Source organism: Dermacentor variabilis, chromosome 1, assembly GCF_050947875.1.
Source record: "Dermacentor variabilis isolate Ectoservices chromosome 1, ASM5094787v1, whole genome shotgun sequence".
NCBI lineage: Eukaryota > Metazoa > Arthropoda > Arachnida > Ixodida > Ixodidae > Dermacentor > Dermacentor variabilis.
The window spans coordinates 44,043,044-44,062,228 of record NC_134568.1 but is presented as its reverse complement, the minus strand read 5'-3'; the positions used below and the strand labels follow the sequence as shown (position 1 = coordinate 44,062,228).

The 19,185-nt window shown below is 46.9% G+C and overlaps 1 protein-coding gene across 1 annotated transcript in view; it reads right to left on the bottom strand.

Annotated features, from left to right (window-relative positions):
• The window catches only part of LOC142572723 (uncharacterized), a 55,093-nt gene extending 36,929 nt beyond the window's left edge, over positions 1 to 18,164 (bottom strand). Inside the window, exon 1 of the mRNA XM_075682065.1 lies at positions 18,068 to 18,164. Within this exon, the coding sequence (XP_075538180.1) occupies positions 18,068 to 18,164 (97 nt within the window). The remainder of the gene's footprint in view (positions 1 to 18,067) is intronic.
• Positions 18,165 to 19,185: the final 1,021 nt, after the last annotated feature.

The following is a 19,185-nucleotide window of genomic DNA, read 5'->3' as shown; positions in this document are numbered from 1 at the left end:
GCGCATAAACTTTCTGGACACAACCATATACATTGACAATGGGGCGCTAAAGACAACGCGTTATCGGAAGCCGTTCGACAAACAACAGTACCTAGAATATACGAGCCACCATCCCAGACATTGCAAACAAGGCATCTTTAAAGGCCAAGCCACACGACTACGTCGCACTTGCGTCGAAAACCAAGACTACATAGATAGACTCGATCACCTTAAAGAAGCCCTATTAAATAGGAACCACCCAAACAGAGACCTTCAAAAAGCCTACACCGCTGCAACCAAAGTTGATCGAGCCGAGGTCCACAAGCCCCACCTGAGAATCACAAGAACAACAACGCCTCTTCTTGCTACTAAATTCTCAAACGCACTCCCAAACGTGAACAGCATCGTCAGTAAATACTACCCAAACCTCACCAGCAACCACACACTTAATAAGATTTTTCCCGACCCGCCCAGAGTAGCTTACAGACGCAACGCTAATTTTAAAGATATTATTATGCATGCCAAACTAAGGACAAAGACGAAATTGGGAACCGGTCCCTGTGGCCGCCCCAGGTGCTCTACATGCAAACTTATTCAATCTACTGCTTAAGTAAAAAGTGACACTTGCTCCTATGTGTTTGTCCCCAGAGGGCCTGCATGAGTTTGACTTTCCTGTCAGAGACATTACATAAATATACCATATGAAGATGACTGCCTAGAGCACGTGAGAATTTTCATCTTGGTGTGACATACTGTATTTCGAAAGTTTTGTTGATGTTTAGTCAAATGGTACAACCAATATACCCACATTCTAGTTTTCTCGTCCAAATTGGATGGCAATGTGTTTTGATTCTTTGGCGTGCGCTTCTCTGCACTACCTGGAGTAACTCTGTTCTGGCTTTTTGACATCTTTGCGTCCTTGCATCTGCCTTCTTGCGTGATATAAAGCGGGTGCTTGAAAATATCGTGTGCAAAAGTCAACACGCGGACTTGGTGTAAAAGAACATCACAACAATAACTAAGGCCCTAAAAGGAAGTATTACCTCTTAGTCTTGCTACTGAAATGCATGCGAGACATCTAAATGACTGCAGCAATCGACTGATAAAATAACTTCAATTTTTAGATTTAAACAAAAAAGAAATAACCGTCAGTTCATCGTCCATCAGCGCCAATGTTAAAATAGTCCTACTAATAAATACAATATTGGTCGCTGTCAGATGTCATAAGTCTGTCATTAGTCTGGTGTGTCGCAAACACCACTTGTGACACATCCTAAGCACGTGCCGAGTGTGGCCACCGCACCATCTCTGGTTGTGCCACTGCTCAAGCCATAATCTGAGGATCATATCTGCAAACATGATGCTCAGTAGGGATGAAAATATGGTCCTCCAGTTCAATGGATATGACTGGATGTGCCTATAAGAAAGGGTAACAAGGCTTGTCATGGCAAGCTGTTCATATGACATAACTCCGAAACGCCAACTCATATTAGCTAATGCACAGGCATGTCCAAAACAATAAGCGTATGCAAGGCGCCCCTGCAGTTGTAATTGCACACAGCAGCCATTATATTCGACGCCGATGCATAACTCGCTGCTTGACAATTCAAAGTTCATAGACATAAGCACCCTTTCACATTGGAACCGTGCTCGAACACCGCAACAGGAGACATAAAATCAGACATATAATCACATCATTTGAATACATGAGCAAAAGCAGTTCAGTCTTAGGGCTAAACCCCATGAGAGGCATTTAGTGCGCGACGACGACGAGCGACAAAACGGGCCGTCGCTTGAACAGATCCCTCGGTTCTCGAAATCTAGAATTCGTCGCTCGTCGCCCGGAAATGCTATGAGCGACTAGCCAATAGCACGAAGCTGGAACTCGACGTACTACATCACTAAAATACCACCGATTGTCGCGCGAAACGAGCACACGATTTAATTTTTGATACGAGCAAGGAAAATAACCAACTGCAAGACCTTCAGAAATATTTCATGCTACCTTTTACAGTAAAATACATGAACTTAATTTACTAAAGCACGCGTCACGCTAGTTTCGACGCGTATTTGCAGCCCTCATACCTGCAACACCGGGCAGACGTCACTCAAAATGGTCGCTCGCACGGAGTAAGACTAGTAGGCGACGAGCGAAGGCGACAGCCATCTCCATCGCATCGCCTGTAGCTGTTGCGCACAAGAGCGCTGATATGGGGCTCTATTCAGCATAAAACATGAATTCCTCATGCGTTTTCAATAAGTTGAACATAACGCGCCCAATTGACCTCTTGCAGCATGCTGCTGAATGTGTGCGGCAAAGTTTCTAACTAGCACTGGCGCTGCACGTAACTTTAATGGTCGCATTTTACCTATGGGCGAGACACCCTCAAGCACGCGGCTTATTTATAACGAAAGCATGGCGCCAGCAAAATTACGCCCTTTTTTATATGACTCGTTATTTCAACAGCGTCCCGTAAACAGTAAACTGCCAAAATGAATAAGTTCAAACTCACAAAGCGCCCGATAAGCACGCTCCGCATAGGCTCGGAATCATGGGCTAGTGAACAAACCATTTAAAGCGTCCTGTCACCTCACGTCTTATTGAACATACCATGGCTCTGGCAGCGTTTGTGATTTTCAAAGCTCTTACGGACAGCGGCAAGTGATAGAATCACATGAAATTATTACGACGACTGCATTTTTTATTGACATCGAGACAGAGCGCGCTTGGCTAGTCCGTTGTCAATCGCCTCGGCTAAGCACCGCGATGACTTCTTGGCGATAGCATATCATATACGCAGAATGTGCACCTAAGTTAGAATTCACTTACCGTGGAGAATTTATTGTTATATCCAACGAATGACTGTCGTGTTTTCGCGCCGAAGCGATATGGTTAACACACGATCTCCCTTGCATAGCCTTCGTTACTGCTCGCTAGACGGATCACGTTTCTCCGGTGCTGTGCTCTTCTGGGATGTTGAGCGCGCGCGTGGTGGAGCAACCCTGAGTGAAAAAGTAGAGCGCTCGCTGCGCGTTCCTTTGAACTGTGGCTGCCGGTTCTCTTAGAAGCAAAACGGTGTGTTCTTTGCTTAGCGTGCGTGAGTGATACAACGCCATATTGGGGGCCAGCCTCTTACAGTTGAAGCAGAAGCTTACGCTACGTTTTGTTCTCTATGGCCGCAAGTATAGAACGGGTATTCTACTCTGTCTCAGAAGGGCAAAGTGAAAAGCACATTTCACTCTCTCCTTGCTGACGGGGTGAACAATGCATTTTACTCCACTCGACATTTTCCGAGAGTAAAACCACGCTTGGAAGAGTAAATCGTCCGCTTCACTCCTGCGATACTCTCCCTAGTTTTTAGACCGTTGGATACGAACCTGCCTTGGTTTTAAGCCTTCTACTAAGGCACCGAAGATGTGGTATCGAGCGTAGGGCACCGAATGAAATAAGCTAGGCGTTAGACGAACATCACTTAAGCTTTGCTTGAATAATAAACAAAACCAGTTTAGCTGAAATATCTATTTCTCTATACTAGGCCACTCAAATATGCGCGTCTGAGGCATTTTATTCGCCAAGCTGTCTATATTTGTAGCTGAAGAAGCTTAACGGGTTTAACAGCGTTGCTGACGCAACCCTCATTCGGACTTCGCTGCTGCATACAGGAACCTCCCATTACGTATTCGCATGAAGTGCGACGACGGCGCTGCAGCGCTGCATGGGCTTTAGTGAATGGCGACGAAGTCTGCTTATGAACAGCACTATGCCGCAATGCGTGACCTTCGTTTAATTTTCCCGTTGGCCACCGAGCTTCATATAACTGCGGTTGCAAAATGTCGGCTGTTCTCGTCAAAAAAAAAATACGAACAAAGATGTTGTAACAGAACAAGTACGATAAAAAACGAACAGGTATTAACAAGGTGCGTTCCGGAATCATTGTGTGCTTATTGCAGCAGCATGAAAGACAGAAAGAAATCAGCGCGTATAACAAGCGCGTGCGTCATCGGCGTATTGAAAATGTGCTGCACTGACGTCAAAACTCGTGCAAGTCGGATTTCGCGACGGATATGCAAATAGTGTTCGAGACAAGATACTCAATTAGATACTATAAGATACTCAATAAAAATAGAGGATAGGAGGAGTGCAGAAAAATTACTTACGGAACTGCAGGCTTTTCTGTTAGGTGAAAGCAGGCACTTGGCAGTAAAGTTGTTGGTTTCCTTCGTCTCATGTCGAGTGGCACTGTTTGAAGGACTCTTGTCTGCTGCCAGCCGGCTTCATTGCTTCATTGGTCGGGTTGTGACGCAGAGGCACGAGCCTGCTGTCGATATCAGATGTGTGTTTGACTATCAGTAAGCATTTCGATTAAAAAAAATCCTTTCATAGGCTTGATTACTCGGCTAACGTATGCCGAATGTTCATGCAAACTAACATACGTTCTTTAGTGTAAAGCTCAATAGTAGTTTGATTTCTTGATTTCTTTAACAGGGAAATTGTGGTCCCTTGGATTTCTTCCTGTTTTTTTAGTTGTTATGTTCACATTGGAACACGATCACCACTCTGTGATTGCGACAGGGAAAAAAATGCATGGCCACATAGTTTGCTGCAGGATGCATTTTTCAGTAACGAAGTAGAAGCGACGATCCTGCTGCTATCGTCGTCTATTTTCACAACAGTTGCAGCTGCGGTGGTGGTAATCATACGACGTGGACTGGTTGCACTGTGCATACCTGCGAGTCTTCCATAACAGGTGAACACCGGCATGGCGAAACGTTCGCATCATGGGTGACTATATTTTAAGGCAGAAGCCTTAAATGGCTCGTACCCCCGATGGTCTGGAAAACGCAGAGTGCGGTACAGAAAGTAATGTGAGCTCGCCTTGCTTAGACAAGCGCTCGTATCACCGCTCTCGTGGTCATCGTTGTCGTCTTTTTCCACAGCTGTCTCCGATGCCGCTCATCACGCCAAAAAAAGGCACAGTTAATTGAGATAGAGTTAATTGAGGCCCTCGAATATACTATCTTCGGTGGCAGTCGAACCCTGGAGCTTCTATGAAAGTCGAACCTGTGACTTTTGGTCCTAAGGCGACGTTAAATAAGACAGAGGTAATTAATACGGAGTTCATTAATGCACATGAACCCACAATTTATGGTGTTGATTAGGCGAAATTAATTAAGACATTTTAACAAGGTAGCGTCACTTAAGGCATTCTAACCCACAACCTTTGGTGGGAGAAGAGAAGTAATAAGAAATAACAATGCCTTCGAATAATAAGTAATTTAGAACAATAAGTAATTTAATGAATTTCTTGAGTGCGCAGGCTTTCGTCTTCACCATCTTTCGCGTGTGATAAAGTGATTGTCAATATTATCTTACATGTAGACTGCTTAATATACGCTGCCATTAATTAAAAGGGCCGTAAAGTAAAACAAATATGCGTTTGTCCTGCTGCCTTGACTGCTGCGAGTTTTGCCACCTCACTTTTCTGCTGCAGTTTAAACCTAGGCTCATTACTCGGAAGTGATTGGGATATAGAGTAATAACAGTGTTTCTAGATACAAACTCAGTTGTGAGCTCAGCACCCTGCCTTCAACATTGTGTGTCTTCCACTGAGTTCTTTTTACATGTCTCTTTCTGTTTGGTGGCATTCCTGCGCTCAAAATGGACGCAACAACTCGCCCAACAAGGGCGGCTTAGAAAAAAATACCTTTCGTTCAGCAGTGAAACAAAAAGTTCATTACTGCTTGTTTTACCACCTCAATTCCGGCTTCAGTTCAGACCATTGTCAAGACGAATATGTTGTGATGTTTCAGGCACCTCCAGCGCTCTGGTATTCACCAGTACTGAGTGGAACAATCAAGTAATTGAAGGAAGGGATTTGGACGCACCCGAGGTGGTGAAAGGGGAGCGTCGATTCCCAGATTTATATCTCATACATCGTAGTACTACGAAATATTTCCAGAAAAATACCTATAGACGTGACAGTTACTGTTTCACAAGGAAAAGAAGGCCAACACGCGATGGTGTATGCATAGCTGCCAACTTTCCCGAATATTTTGTAAAAATTTTACGAATGCTGCTTGGTATTTTGCTTAAAATCAATTCAGTTTGTGAGATCGTTTAAAAGTTCTGAAAGATGAGGTGAACGCAAAATTGCAATAATATGCATACAGAAAATGAATCTTGATGCTACTTGCGCCGCCTTCTGGTAGAAGTGCAAGACTACGCATGTTCTATACCGGCTGGAAACTTCCTTCGAGCAGGTTTATTCAGTATAAGAAACTATCAAGCATTCCTGTTCACTCTGATTCAAGGAAGTCATCTCAGTCGACATACGGCGCATGTTATTCATACAGCGGCCCATGGCTACGGTGTACTCGCTGTCAGAGTCCATGACTTCCGGCGTTGAGCTCTCCCGGGAATGGAGTTGGTCTGAGCTTCCAAAGGCACGTCGCCTAAAATTGAGCGATGAAACAGACGATTGACCTTGTTCAGGTGGTCGTGAGAGCGTCTTCTTGCGCATCCTTGATGAAATGACTCTCACGGAAGTGGCAAAAACATAGAAAGTTTGTATAACATCGAGAGGTTTGGTGTGGTTTGGTGCCTACAGATATGGCTCAACCTACTACGGGGGATAGGCCACGAATCGGCTGGCAGTAGGTAAGAAGGGAACAATACTTAAATAGATTTTATTATTTAAAAATGATAATCAACGAATACTAAACGTTATTATCAATTTCCAGGCTGCATTATTTCGCAGGTGTACTATACATCTTTCAGCGCCTTGGCAAAGGTTTGACTTTCACCCATGAGCTAATAAAGGACAATAATATTCAGTTTTTAGACAGCGCTATAAGCTTCTGTGACGACCATGTGTGCTGGAAATATAACCCAAGATCCCAAAAGAAATTGTTGCCCTACGATTCAGCTCATTCAAAAACGGTAAAGTGGGCAATAGCCACCCAGTGTATCATATCAGCCTTAAGAAAGTCCTGCACACACAAAATACAGGAAAGCTTTGACAGGCAGATTGTAAGGTTGGAAGAAGCAGGTTTCCTGCAATCAGCCATTTCAGCAGTAGTGGAGGCCGTGCTTAAGAAGCTAAAGACGGAAAGCAATATTTCTGAAGACGCAAGGGAGCGCAAGGATAAGAAACGTGAAGTTGTGCCTTATGTTCACAAGACTTCCCACAACTTAAAAAAGGTTGCGAAGCGGTATAGAGTTAAGATAGTGTTCTCGGTTCCCGGCAAGCTCGCTGGGCTGTGCTCGCGCATAGGAAGAAGTAAAGATATGATCCAAGGGTGCGGAACAAAACACGCCACTTTACACGTCGATTGCAGTGTTGGAGTAGTTTATCAGATGCCTCTATCATGCGGCAAAGTTTAAATAGGCCAAACAGGAAGGCGCGTGAATGTGCGCTTGCGTGAGCATGAATTGTCAATTAGAAATAAAACTAATGGGCACCTGCCTGTCCATTGCTTGGCGTGCTAGTGCAAGCCGATCATGAAGGAAGTAAAGATATTGTGCCGCTGCCAAGATAGCCGAGCCAGAGAGCTACTCGAGGCGTACCATATTAGAAAGAAGGGACAAGGCTGTGTCAGTGGCACCTCAGTTTATTTACACAACAGTGAGATGGTGTTTATTGACGAGCGTAGGTAGGTCGCGTTTTGCATATACAAGCTTTTCTTTCCTCTATCTTTTATTTTTTTCGCGCACGCGTAGTGGCGTATGTCGGGGGTGTACTTATATGTGGTCTTTGTGGAATAAACATTAGTTACAAGTCTGCGCCCGTCCTTGTCCCATGCTGTCTCTGTGGTCCGTTTGCTAGCGCAGTTAAACAATGATCGCTGGTTTACTGGTAAGCTTGATACTAATATTGTTCATTTAACGCATGTGGCCACTAATTAGAATGAATAAGATTTGTGAATGCCACCCCTTATATAATACCCCCAGTGAGGGGTTCTTAAGGAAATAAAAGTGAAAACTGAAGAATTAACACATTGGAGAAGCGTCTTCACGGAGAAGCATAAACTTTCAGTAATGTCTCGACTGTCAGTATCCGAAATCGAGTTTGAAGAGAAGGTAGGTGAGTTTCACGATAAAAAATATTATTCGCGTTCTAAAAGAACGAGAGGCCGTTATTTATAAGCAGGACCTCCAGAAAGAAATACGCAACCAAACTCTAAAATCGGGCGGACATAACTACAATAAATCATCAGCAGAGTCTCCCTGTGTATTCCAAGATGACTGTTCCTGACTCTTCGTCAGAAACCAACAGCCCATGCTCCTTTATATGCGACATATTCTATGTGTGTTCGCCAATTAAGCTTTTCTGTACGAATCATTCCCAGTTACTTTAATTATTGTACCTGTGGAATTATCTCCTGATCATACGACAGTGTTATCCTGACGGGAAAAGTTAAGGGGAAAACTATGATTGCACTCTAGTTGACACTTAGCGATATCTGTATTCCTTTAAGCCACATTTCAATCTGATTCAAATACGACTGCAACGCTTCATAAAGGCTATGTATATCACTTGACACCGAAAAAATGCGGTATCATCAGCGTATACGCATACCTGCACATGGCGGTACGTAAGAATATGACTGGGTAAAATATTAAATAAAATGAGGGAGAGTACTGCGTCTTGACGAACGCCCCTTGTCTATTAGTAATATTGAGAAGAAACACCGTTTTGATAGCAATAACATGTACGTCTACTCAGGAAATGATGAATCCGCGCAATTATATACTGTGGGAAATTCACACTTCCAAATCTGTCGATCAAGACGGTGTTTTAGACACTGTCATACGCCTTCGCAATACCTAAGATTACTAGGCAGCGTACTGGTTGTTGTGGCGAGCGAGTTGAATTCGTCTCTCCAAGTAACAAAAGCACAGCAATTTGAGCACCCAGGTCTGAACCCTATTTGAGAGTCACTTAATAATTGGTTGTCGCCTATCCACCTTTCATTTTGACAATACAATACCCTCTCGATTAACTTTACAAGATTTGATATCGGAGAAATAGGGCTAATGTTATCTATTATACATAAATCACCCTGCTTTTTAAGCAGCAGAATTACTTTCGCAACTTTCCAGTCTGGATGAATCCATGTATCATGAAATGAAAAAAAATAAATTTAAGCATACCCAGGGGAGACGATTCAAATAACATTTTTATCATTGCTGCAGTTATGCCATCAGGACCTGGAGCTGAAGCTGGCAGCGCCTTTGCCATTTTCACTAATTTTTCTAATGTGACTGCTGTAAATTCATCAGCTCGTTCAGGTGCCGGCATATGATAGACGTGATGTAAATCGACTCTCTAAGCCCTTTGCAATCTCCTCCAGTGACTGCCCCAATCCCGTGGAAGTTAAACTAACGGATTCTACATGTGCTGGTGCTAAAACAATCTTTTTAGACCTTAAAAACCTAAATAGGGTTTTTATTACCATACTCTGGTAGATAACTGCAATATTTGGCGTTATCCTTTTATTCCGCTGTGTCAACTGTCTGCCTGAATGTAGCTGCAACAAATTTATATTCATTCCAATTACGTGGACACTGGTCATGCAGTAACTTTTGCACGCTAGTTTGTTTTTCTTCTATAATCGCATTCACAGTCAGGATTGCACCAGGGGGAATACGTACCACCTTTGGTTGGCTGCATACTGAATCTGGATTTTTGTATAACTGTCACTTATCACGCGACACAAATTAAGTGCCTTTTTCGTCCCTTACAGGGTCTGTTTTGAGAGTAGCAGGACTAATTTTTTTAAAATTTCATTCATGATAATGGTACAAACGATTAGAATTTTTCAAAGTAGCACCCCTCCGCATCTACAGACTGCTGCCAACGAGTTTTCCAGCTTTTGTACGCCTCCTGAAACGCCTGGACCGGAATGCTGCTTAGCGCTGTTTGGAGTCGGACTGCTGGTACGATCTGTTGGGAACTCGGCGCTGACGCCCGTGGTTGTACCTGGGTCGCAAGCCCCAAGGGTAGCGTTGGCCTGGCGGCCTGGGGTACAACTGGAAGCATCCGAAGGTCCCGGCAAAGCATGAGTCGACTGGTAACAACGAAACAACTTGTTTATTTTAACATCGCAAAGAGTTGGCGGTCAGGTTTGACCGTAGTAGAGAGACGGGAGAGCACTTCACTCAACAGAAGAAATCGGAGCCCTCCTTTTGGCGTCCGGGGGCAGCTGTTTTTATACTCTCGCAGTTGAGGGCAAGAAGGAACCCCTCAAAAGACGAGCACGTGAATGTACAATGGGCTAATGGTGACGCACACTGTCGTAGCGATGCCGTAGCACCATGTCGAGCACGATCTCGTAGCACCCTGTCGTGGCGCTGCCGGTCGGACACAATGACTGTAATGAGAGGATGGTCCCTGCTTTGGCATCGCCTGTTTCGGGCACAATGACTGGAACGAGATCCCTGCTTTGGCATCGCCTGTTTCGGGCACAATGACTGGAATGCGAGGATGATCCCTAGGCGGTCGCATCGCCGCAGTCGCGCCTGGAAACACCTGGCGATGAGTGTTGCGGCGACGACGATCGGGCCAAAATGTCTGCCGCCCCGCCGCAGTCGCGCCGGCAAAACCACGTGTCGCAGGCGAAACGCAACAGACCGCCCCGCCGGGGGAAGGAGATCCCGATGGACAGGGGACTGCATCCGCTGTCCGGAGGGATGTCGCTCGATGATGCTCATAACCGAAGTCGGGCGTCCCTCGACGTTTCTTGAGCGCAGCGCACAGAGAAGGCCTCGTTCTCTTGTTCAGGTTCGCACGGGACACTGCAAAGTGACTTCGGGAGAGTTCACATTTTTGTTCTCGTTCCCGGCAAGCGTTAGAACTACGCTGAAACTCAACCGCTCAGTCAGCAAGCACGGCACAACCCTCACTAAGCCCTGCCAGGCTCTTTCCCCTTTTTATACCACTGCCTAGTTCCTTACAGTAGTCTAGCATCACTCAGAACGCGTCCACAAATTGAAAAATTGCACTAGAAAGCATATCATCACTTTGAAACACTAAACAAAAGCAATATGTTAAAAAAAAAATCCTGCCTCAGGAAGAAAACATCAGTAACAAACAATTTTGAGGCTGATTCCTACGTTAGGGGCTTCGACTTAAGCCATCGGCGTTACCGTTGAGACTCCCCTTTTTGTAACGCACCTCAAAGGAATATTGTTGTAAAGCGAGGCTCCAGCGCAGGAGGCGGCCATTTTTGGGAGAGATGGTCTGCAGCCATTGGAGAGGGCAGTGATCCGTCTCAATGATAAACCTCGAGCCGGCTAGATAGCATGACAATTTCTGAACGGCCCACACGAGACATGCACACTCTTTCTCGGTGGCGCTATACGCCTGCTCACGACTGGTCAGCTTACGACTAGCATACAGGACGGGGTGTTCTACTTCTCCATTTTCCCGTTGGCACAGTACAACGCCCATGCCTCGCTCACTAGCATCGCACTGAACAATGAACCCTTTTGTATAGTCTGGCGATCGTAGCACAGGCTGGCTTGTTAGGGCACTCTTTAGGGCGCTAAAAGCTCTTTCCTTGGTCTCGTCCCAGACGACTGTTTGAGGCTCTGTCTTTCTTAGAGCATCCGTCAGGGGAGCCGCGATATCAGAGTACCTAGGGATGTACCTCTGATAGTAGCCGGCGACACCTAAGAACGACCGAATATCGGTCTTCGTGCGCGGTTGCGGAAAGTCTCGCACAGCGGCCACCCCCATCTCAGAGGGGCGGCGACGACCCCGACCAATCACGTGACCGAGGCAGACAACCTCGGCCTGTGCCAACTGGCACCCAGGAGCCCTGACTGTCAAGCCCGCTTCGCGCAGGCGGGCTAGCACTGCCCGCAAGTGTGTCATATGCTCAGACCAGGATGCGGAGAATATCGCCACGTCGTCTAGACACGGCAAAGCGAATTCTTGCTGTCCCCGCAACACTTTATCCATGAGGCTTGAAAAACAGTATGGCGCGTTTTTCAAACCAAAACTCAACACTTTAGGACGGAATGTTCCCATTGGTGAAATGAACGCCGCATACCTACTAGCCTCTTCTGTAAGTGGAACCTGCCAATAACCCCTGACAAGATCTAGGGTGGAAATAAACTGAGCGCTACTAACTTTCTCAAGGCGCTCCTCGATGTTAGGGATCGGATAAATTTGATCCTTAGTGATGGAATTAAGCCTGCGGTAGTCGACGCAAGGACGAGGTTCCTTGCCCGGTACCTCAACTAAAATCAAAGGGGAGGTATAATCACTCTCACCTGCCTCAATAACACCGAGCTGTAGCATTTTCTTTACCTCAGCCTCCATAATATCGCTCTGGCGGGGTGACACCCGATACGCCTTGGATCGTACTGGCTCTGGGGAGGTAAGTTCTATCTCATGAGTAAGTACAGAAGTCCTACCAGGCCTCTCAGAGAACAGACCTTGAAACTCTTGTAATAGCTGGTGTAGTTCGGTTTTCTGCTCGGGCGACAGCGGTGCTTTACTGATAAGGTCACTAATGACTTGACCGGTGTCTTCCCTGTTCGTCACTGAGCCTAGTCCTGGAAGCTCGACCGGAAGCTCTTCAGGAACGTTTACCATCATGCACACCACTGCTTCCCTTTGTCTATAAGGTTTGAGCAGATTACAGTGGTAAACTTGCTGTGCTTTCCGCTTTCCTGGCAGACTTACCACGTAGTTAACGTCCGACAGTTTCTGAACAATTCGTGCTGGGCCCTCCCACTGCACGTCTAGTTTGTTGTTTAGCGATGTGCGCAATATCATGACCTCATCGCCAACCTCAAAACGACGGGCCCTGGCTGTCCGATCATAATAAACCTTGGCCCTCTGCTGGGCCTTTGTCATTGCTTCACCTGACAACTCCTGTGCCCTTCTTAAGCGTTCGAGGAGCTTAAGCACGTACTCCACCACGACTGGGTCGTCGCCCCTACCTTCCCATGATTCTCGAAGCATGCGAAGCGGAGATCGAAGCGAGCGACCGTACACCAGTTCAGCTGGCGAAAACCCCGTAGCCGCATGCGGCGCGGTCCTTAAAGCAAACATCACCCCAGGCAGACACAGCTCCCAGTCAGTTCGATGTTCAAAACACAACGCTCTCAACACGCGCTTCATGACGGAGTGGAGCTTCTCAACGGAATTCGACTGTGGGTGGTACACTGAGCTGTGTAACAGCTTTACCCCACACCTTTCGAGAAAAGTTGTCGTCAAAGCGCTAGTAAACACTGTGCCCTGATCTGATTGGATTTCCGCAGGAAAACCAACTCGCGCAAATATGGACAGTAGTGCATTAACTATCTCAACTGAGCTGAGTTCTTTAAGCGGCACTGCTTCAGGGAACTTTGTCGCTGGGCAGATCACAGTCAAAATGTGTCTGTACCCCGTGGCTGTTACCGGCAGAGGTCCCACAGTATCAATAACGAGCCGTCTAAAAGGCTCCGTAATGATAGGTACCAATTTCAACGGCGCCCTCGATTTGTCCCCTGGTTTGCCCACCCGCTGACAAGTGTCACATGTCCTCACGAAATGGTCTGCGTCCCGAAAACACCCTGGCCAATAGTACTCTTGCAAGAGACGGTCCTTAGTTTTCTTAACTCCTAGGTGTCCGGACCACGAACCCCCGTGTGACAAGCGCAACAGATCCTGACGATAGCATTGAGGCACGACCAGCTGATCGAACTCCACTCCTCGGCGGTCTAGATACTTCCGGTACAGGACTCCACCTCTTTCCACAAAACGCGCAGTTTTCCTGGCGATACCTTCTTTGACATTGCAGCGCACGTTTTCCAGGCTGCCATCCTTTTTTTGCTCGGCTATCAAAGCCGACCGGCTGACTTTTAGCAACCTATCAAGTCCGTCTGACGTAGGCGCGATGAGCAAATCAGTAGATAGCTCTTCTAACTTTCCCGTGTCGGGCGTTTCCTCTCCAGTATCAGGCGCCTTTAACGTTACAGACTCAATTTTATTCAGTTCGGGCGTGCTCTGAATATCAGCTTGCTGCGCCTCTGACCCTTTTTCGTTGTTTGATAACGTCGGCCCCGCAACTACCGCCTTTGCAGCGAGCTCCCGAACCTTCGACCTGGTTAAGGCCTGAACACTAGCTTCACCGAACAAAAGCCCCTTCTCGCGCAGGAGGTGATCGGACCTGTTTGAAAATAGGTACGGGTACTGGGGTGGCAGCATAGATGACACTGCCGCCTCTGTCTCAAGCGCTCCGAAAGGTCCTTCAATAAGCACCTTTGCTACTGGCAGACACACGCTATGAGCTTCCACGGCTTGCTTGATCCATGCGCACTCGCCCGTGAACATATGGGGTTCTACGTAAGACGGGTGAACTACATCCATCGTAGCTGCGGAATCGCGAAGCACTCGGCACTCTTTCCCGTTTACGAGGAGGTCTCGCATGTAAGGCTCGAGAAGCTTCATGTTCTCGTCAGTGCTGCCTATTGAAAAAAACACAACTTTTGGTGTTGTTTCCGGACACTGCGCCGAAAAGTGACCCGGCTTCTGGCACGTATAACACAAGCGCGCTCGCCTCATCTCGAACCGCTTTCTGCGTTTGGCTGCCGCCGTCTCTTTACGTTTGGTCGGACTGCTTTCACTCGCATCCTCACTACGCGTGTCCCCCTTTAATCTCATGGGCGTGAATTTCGGCCTCTCAAACCTCGAGCCAAATTCACCCTTTTGACCGTCCTTAGCTCCGCGAGCTCGACGCGTCACAAACTCCTCGGCTAGCTCAGCGGCTCTAGCCACCGTACTCACGTCTGGCCTATCCAAGACCCAGTATCGCACGTTCTCCGGTAACCGACTATAAAACTGTTCTAGCCCGAAACACTGCAGAACTTTATCGTGGTCACCAAACGCTTTCTCTTCTTTGAGCCACTCCTGCATGTTCGACATAAGCCTATACGCAAACTCTGTATATGACTCACTTCTGCCTTTCTCATTTTCCCGAAACTTCCGACGGAACGCCTCCGCAGACAGCCGGTACTTTTTTAGAAGACTCGATTTCACTGTGTCGAAATCCTCTGCCTCCTCTCTATCCAAGCGAGCGACTACGTCGGCCGCCTCGCCGGGTAACAAAGTGAGCAAGCGCTGTGGCCACGTTTCCCGAGAGAACCCCTGCTTCTCGCACGTTCGCTCAAAGTTAACCAGGAACAAACCAATGTCCTCTCCAAGCTTAAACGGCCGCATCAGGTCCGTCATTTTGAACAATACGCGTTCTCCTGCACCGTGTGCCTGACTTCCATTACGAGCGCGTTCCATCTCTACCTCAAGACGCTTCATTTCCAAAGCGTGTTGACGGTCACGCTCTTGTTGCTCTCGCTCTTTCTGTTCTTTACGTTCACGCTCTTCTTTTTCTTTTTGTTCTTTACGTTCACGCTCTTCTTTTTCTTTCTGTTCTTTACGTTCACGCTCTTCTTTTTCTTTTTGCTCTTTAAGTTCGCGCTCCTGTCTTTTTGCAGTCTCTCTCTCTTCAATGGTCTCAAGGCATTCCGACAGCTCGTCATCCTCAGCCTCTAACTCAAGAATAGCCTTTATCAGTTCCGGTTTTCTTAGTTTGTCTGAGACATCCAGACCCAACTCTCTTGCAAGCTCCAACAATTTCGGTTTGCGCAACGACTTCAAATCCATGGCTGCTCTGAATGCTGCTTTCTCTACTGCTTACTATTGTCTTGCCGCAAACTAACCCGGCAGCAACGACAACCACAATTACCAGCTCTGTTTCTAACACTAACAAAAGCCTGGCAAAGCTCAGAAGAAGAAAGTCCCGCACTCACCAAACCTCGCAGGCAGGAATTCCGCGCAGTCGTTCCGCTGCAGGCAACCAGTCGTCACACAGGGCTCGTTGCACTGCTCCCGGATCGTCGTTGAGCTGCTCAGCATACAGTCAACTGCATCTCTTCGCTGCTGGCCTCCGTTGTCGCGATCTCACCGCTGGCAGACAGTTGTTTGAAGTCGGAGGCGATCTCACCGCTGGCAACCAGATGTTTGGAGTCGGACTGCTGGTACGATCTGTTGGGAACTCGGCGCTGACGCCCGTGGTTGTACCTGGGTCGCAAGCCCCAAGGGTAGCGTTGGCCTGGCGGCCTGGGGTACAACTGGAAGCATCCGAAGGTCCCGGCAAAGCATGAGTCGACTGGTAACAACGAAACAACTTGTTTATTTTAACATCGCAAAGAGTTGGCGGTCAGGTTTGACCGTAGTAGAGAGACGGGAGAGCACTTCACTCAACAGAAGAAATCGGAGCCCTCCTTTTGGCGTCCGGGGGCAGCTGTTTTTATACTCTCGCAGTTGAGGGCAAGAAGGAACCCCTCAAAAGACGAGCACGTGAATGTACAATGGGCTAATGGTGACGCACACTGTCGTAGCGATGCCGTAGCACCATGTCGAGCACGATCTCGTAGCACCCTGTCGTGGCGCTGCCGGTCGGACACAATGACTGTAATGAGAGGATGGTCCCTGCTTTGGCATCGCCTGTTTCGGGCACAATGACTGGAACGAGATCCCTGCTTTGGCATCGCCTGTTTCGGGCACAATGACTGGAATGCGAGGATGATCCCTAGGCGGTCGCATCGCCGCAGTCGCGCCTGGAAACACCTGGCGATGAGTGTTGCGGCGACGACGATCGGGCCAAAATGTCTGCCGCCCCGCCGCAGTCGCGCCGGCAAAACCACGTGTCGCAGGCGAAACGCAACAGCGCCCTCGTCATGGCCTGTTGAACCGCCTCTACCGATTCGTGATGCTTCCCGTTGAACGTCGATTTTATTCCTGCGAATAGAAAAAAGTCTGGTGGGGCCAAGTCGGGGCTGTAGGGGGGCTCAATAAGCGTGGCCACCTTGTGCTGGGCAAGATACTCCACTACGCGGAACGCTGTGTGGCTCGGCGTGTTGTAATCGTGCAGCCGCCAATTGTTGGCAATGGCTGGGCGTACACGAATATTTATTTATTTATTCACTTACCTCACAGGCTCCCGAAGGAGTATTGCGTGAGGGGAGGATACAGGGAATTAGCAAAAAAAGGAGTAAAAAGAAATTACACTTTGTTAGCGAGTAAACATGAAAGAACAAATATCTAACAATATAAATAACGGGATAAATGAAACAAACGACTGTGGGAAGTAACATAAAGGAGTACCAAGAGATTATACAAATGGTAGCAGGTGAAGATGAAAGAACAAGTCTGTAATAGCGTTAAAGCAATTCAAAACAAACATTCAAACAAAACAAAAAGAAAAACCTATACAACTTCGCTACAAGTATTTACTTAGGTGCGCAGTATGGTTTAGTTGTGACGAATTGTGGAAATAATATGCGTGCTTTGAAGGACACTGGGTCAAGAATGTCAACTATGTCGTTTGGTAGGTTATTCCAATATTGAATGGCACGTGGTAACGCGGAAGAATTGAAAGCATTTGTTCGGCCAAAGACACGCTGGAAACTGAGATGATTATACAAACGCCGAGATGTACGAAAACGACCATCCGCATCGAAAACGACCAATGAGTTTTCGCTGTATTTTGAGGACTTCCACATAAAAAACTGCATTAACTGTTTATCAGGGTGGTACGACATTTTTGTGGATGACTTCATGTGGATAAAAAAAAGCAAATGAGCATGGTCTTTTGCTTGCATTCGCTAATTCGTGCTTGCTCGGGACTTAGGGAAGAAGGGGTGGGCCATTCTGTGCTCTGCCGCTTGCTCTCCGCGTCGTAATCAAACACCCACATCTCGTCACCGGTCACTACATTGTCCAAAAAGTCGGGGTACGCGTTCACATGATGAAGAAAATCCTGGCAGATCGCTTTCCGGTTGGCCTTTTGCGTCTCTGACAACCACTCGTGGCACGAACTTCGCGCACGGTTTCCTCATGGCTAAGTTCCTCATGTCACGATCTCAAGAACTTGGGTTTGAGAAATGCTCAACTCATCAGCAATCATTCTTATACTCTTCTTATACTCATCCTATGATCACTGTTGAGTAAATATTTCACTCGCGACATATTTTCGCTGGTCTTCCTAGTTGAAGGGCGGCCGGAGGGGTCGTTGTCTTCCACTCTTTCCCTACCTTCTCGGGACAGCTTGTGCCACTCAAAAACAGCTGATGTAGCCATGGCAGCATCCCCGTAGGCCTCCTTAATCATGTAGTGAGTCTCTTTGCCCATTTTACCAAGCCTTACACAAAGCTTGATTACGTATTGCTGATCCAGTAACCGCTCCATGATTCTCCGTGACGAAGCGTTTCGACAGAAGTTCACAGCACAATCGACTTGCTCTCTTCAACAGCCGAGAGCCGACTGCCGATTTTTCCCAGCGTTCCCAATGTCCCCCTTCACCGACCCTGCGCGCGCAGACCACCTCTCGTCCGCCCATTTGCCCAGGAAAAAAACATTCTACTACTTTCAGGACAGACCCTGTAGTCCTCTCTGTTTAGTTAAATCTGATGGTAATGAATCTCGAAATTTGGCTATAAATATTATAGGTGCGCACATGGTATTGACCAAATTAGTTTAGCACGCGATTTGAAAAAAATATTCGAAGATGGTCGCTGTTTGTGGCCGAGGTGATGGCAGAGCAGGAAAGAATGACACAACCCGAACTGAAAAAAGTCAGGTCGACCACTGAACGCGATTTTCCAGATACATAAGTTGGGGTTCGTGGATTTAGAGAGTTAGGGGCATTTGATGAAATCCAATTGAACATTTGTTTGCCCCAAGAATCGGAGCGATATCCCGATGATACATGGTGAGAATTTAAGTCACCAGCTATGATTATATCAATTCCACATGCTGCAACCACGGCATAAAGAAAACCTGTATTCGTAACTCCCGTAGGAAAATAAACATTGACTGCAGAAAATGGGGCACAACCAGGTAGGATTACCTCCAATACTAGCATCTCACTTTCTGCAGAGAATGACTGGTGACTAACCTTAGCTCTACGACAAAATTTCGATGAGATGAAAAATCCTAAACCCCCTCTACGAGAAGGGCGATCCAGACGAAAAATACGATAATTCTGTAAATGAAGTCACTTTTCTGTAGATAACCATGTTTCTTACAAAATGTTCAAATCAGGAGACAGTTCTTCATAAAGGCATAACAAATCGGTGGCTGCAGCAAAAATGGAACGACAGCTCCACTGCAGCACTTTTAAGGTCCCTATGTTGACGATATACTGACAGTA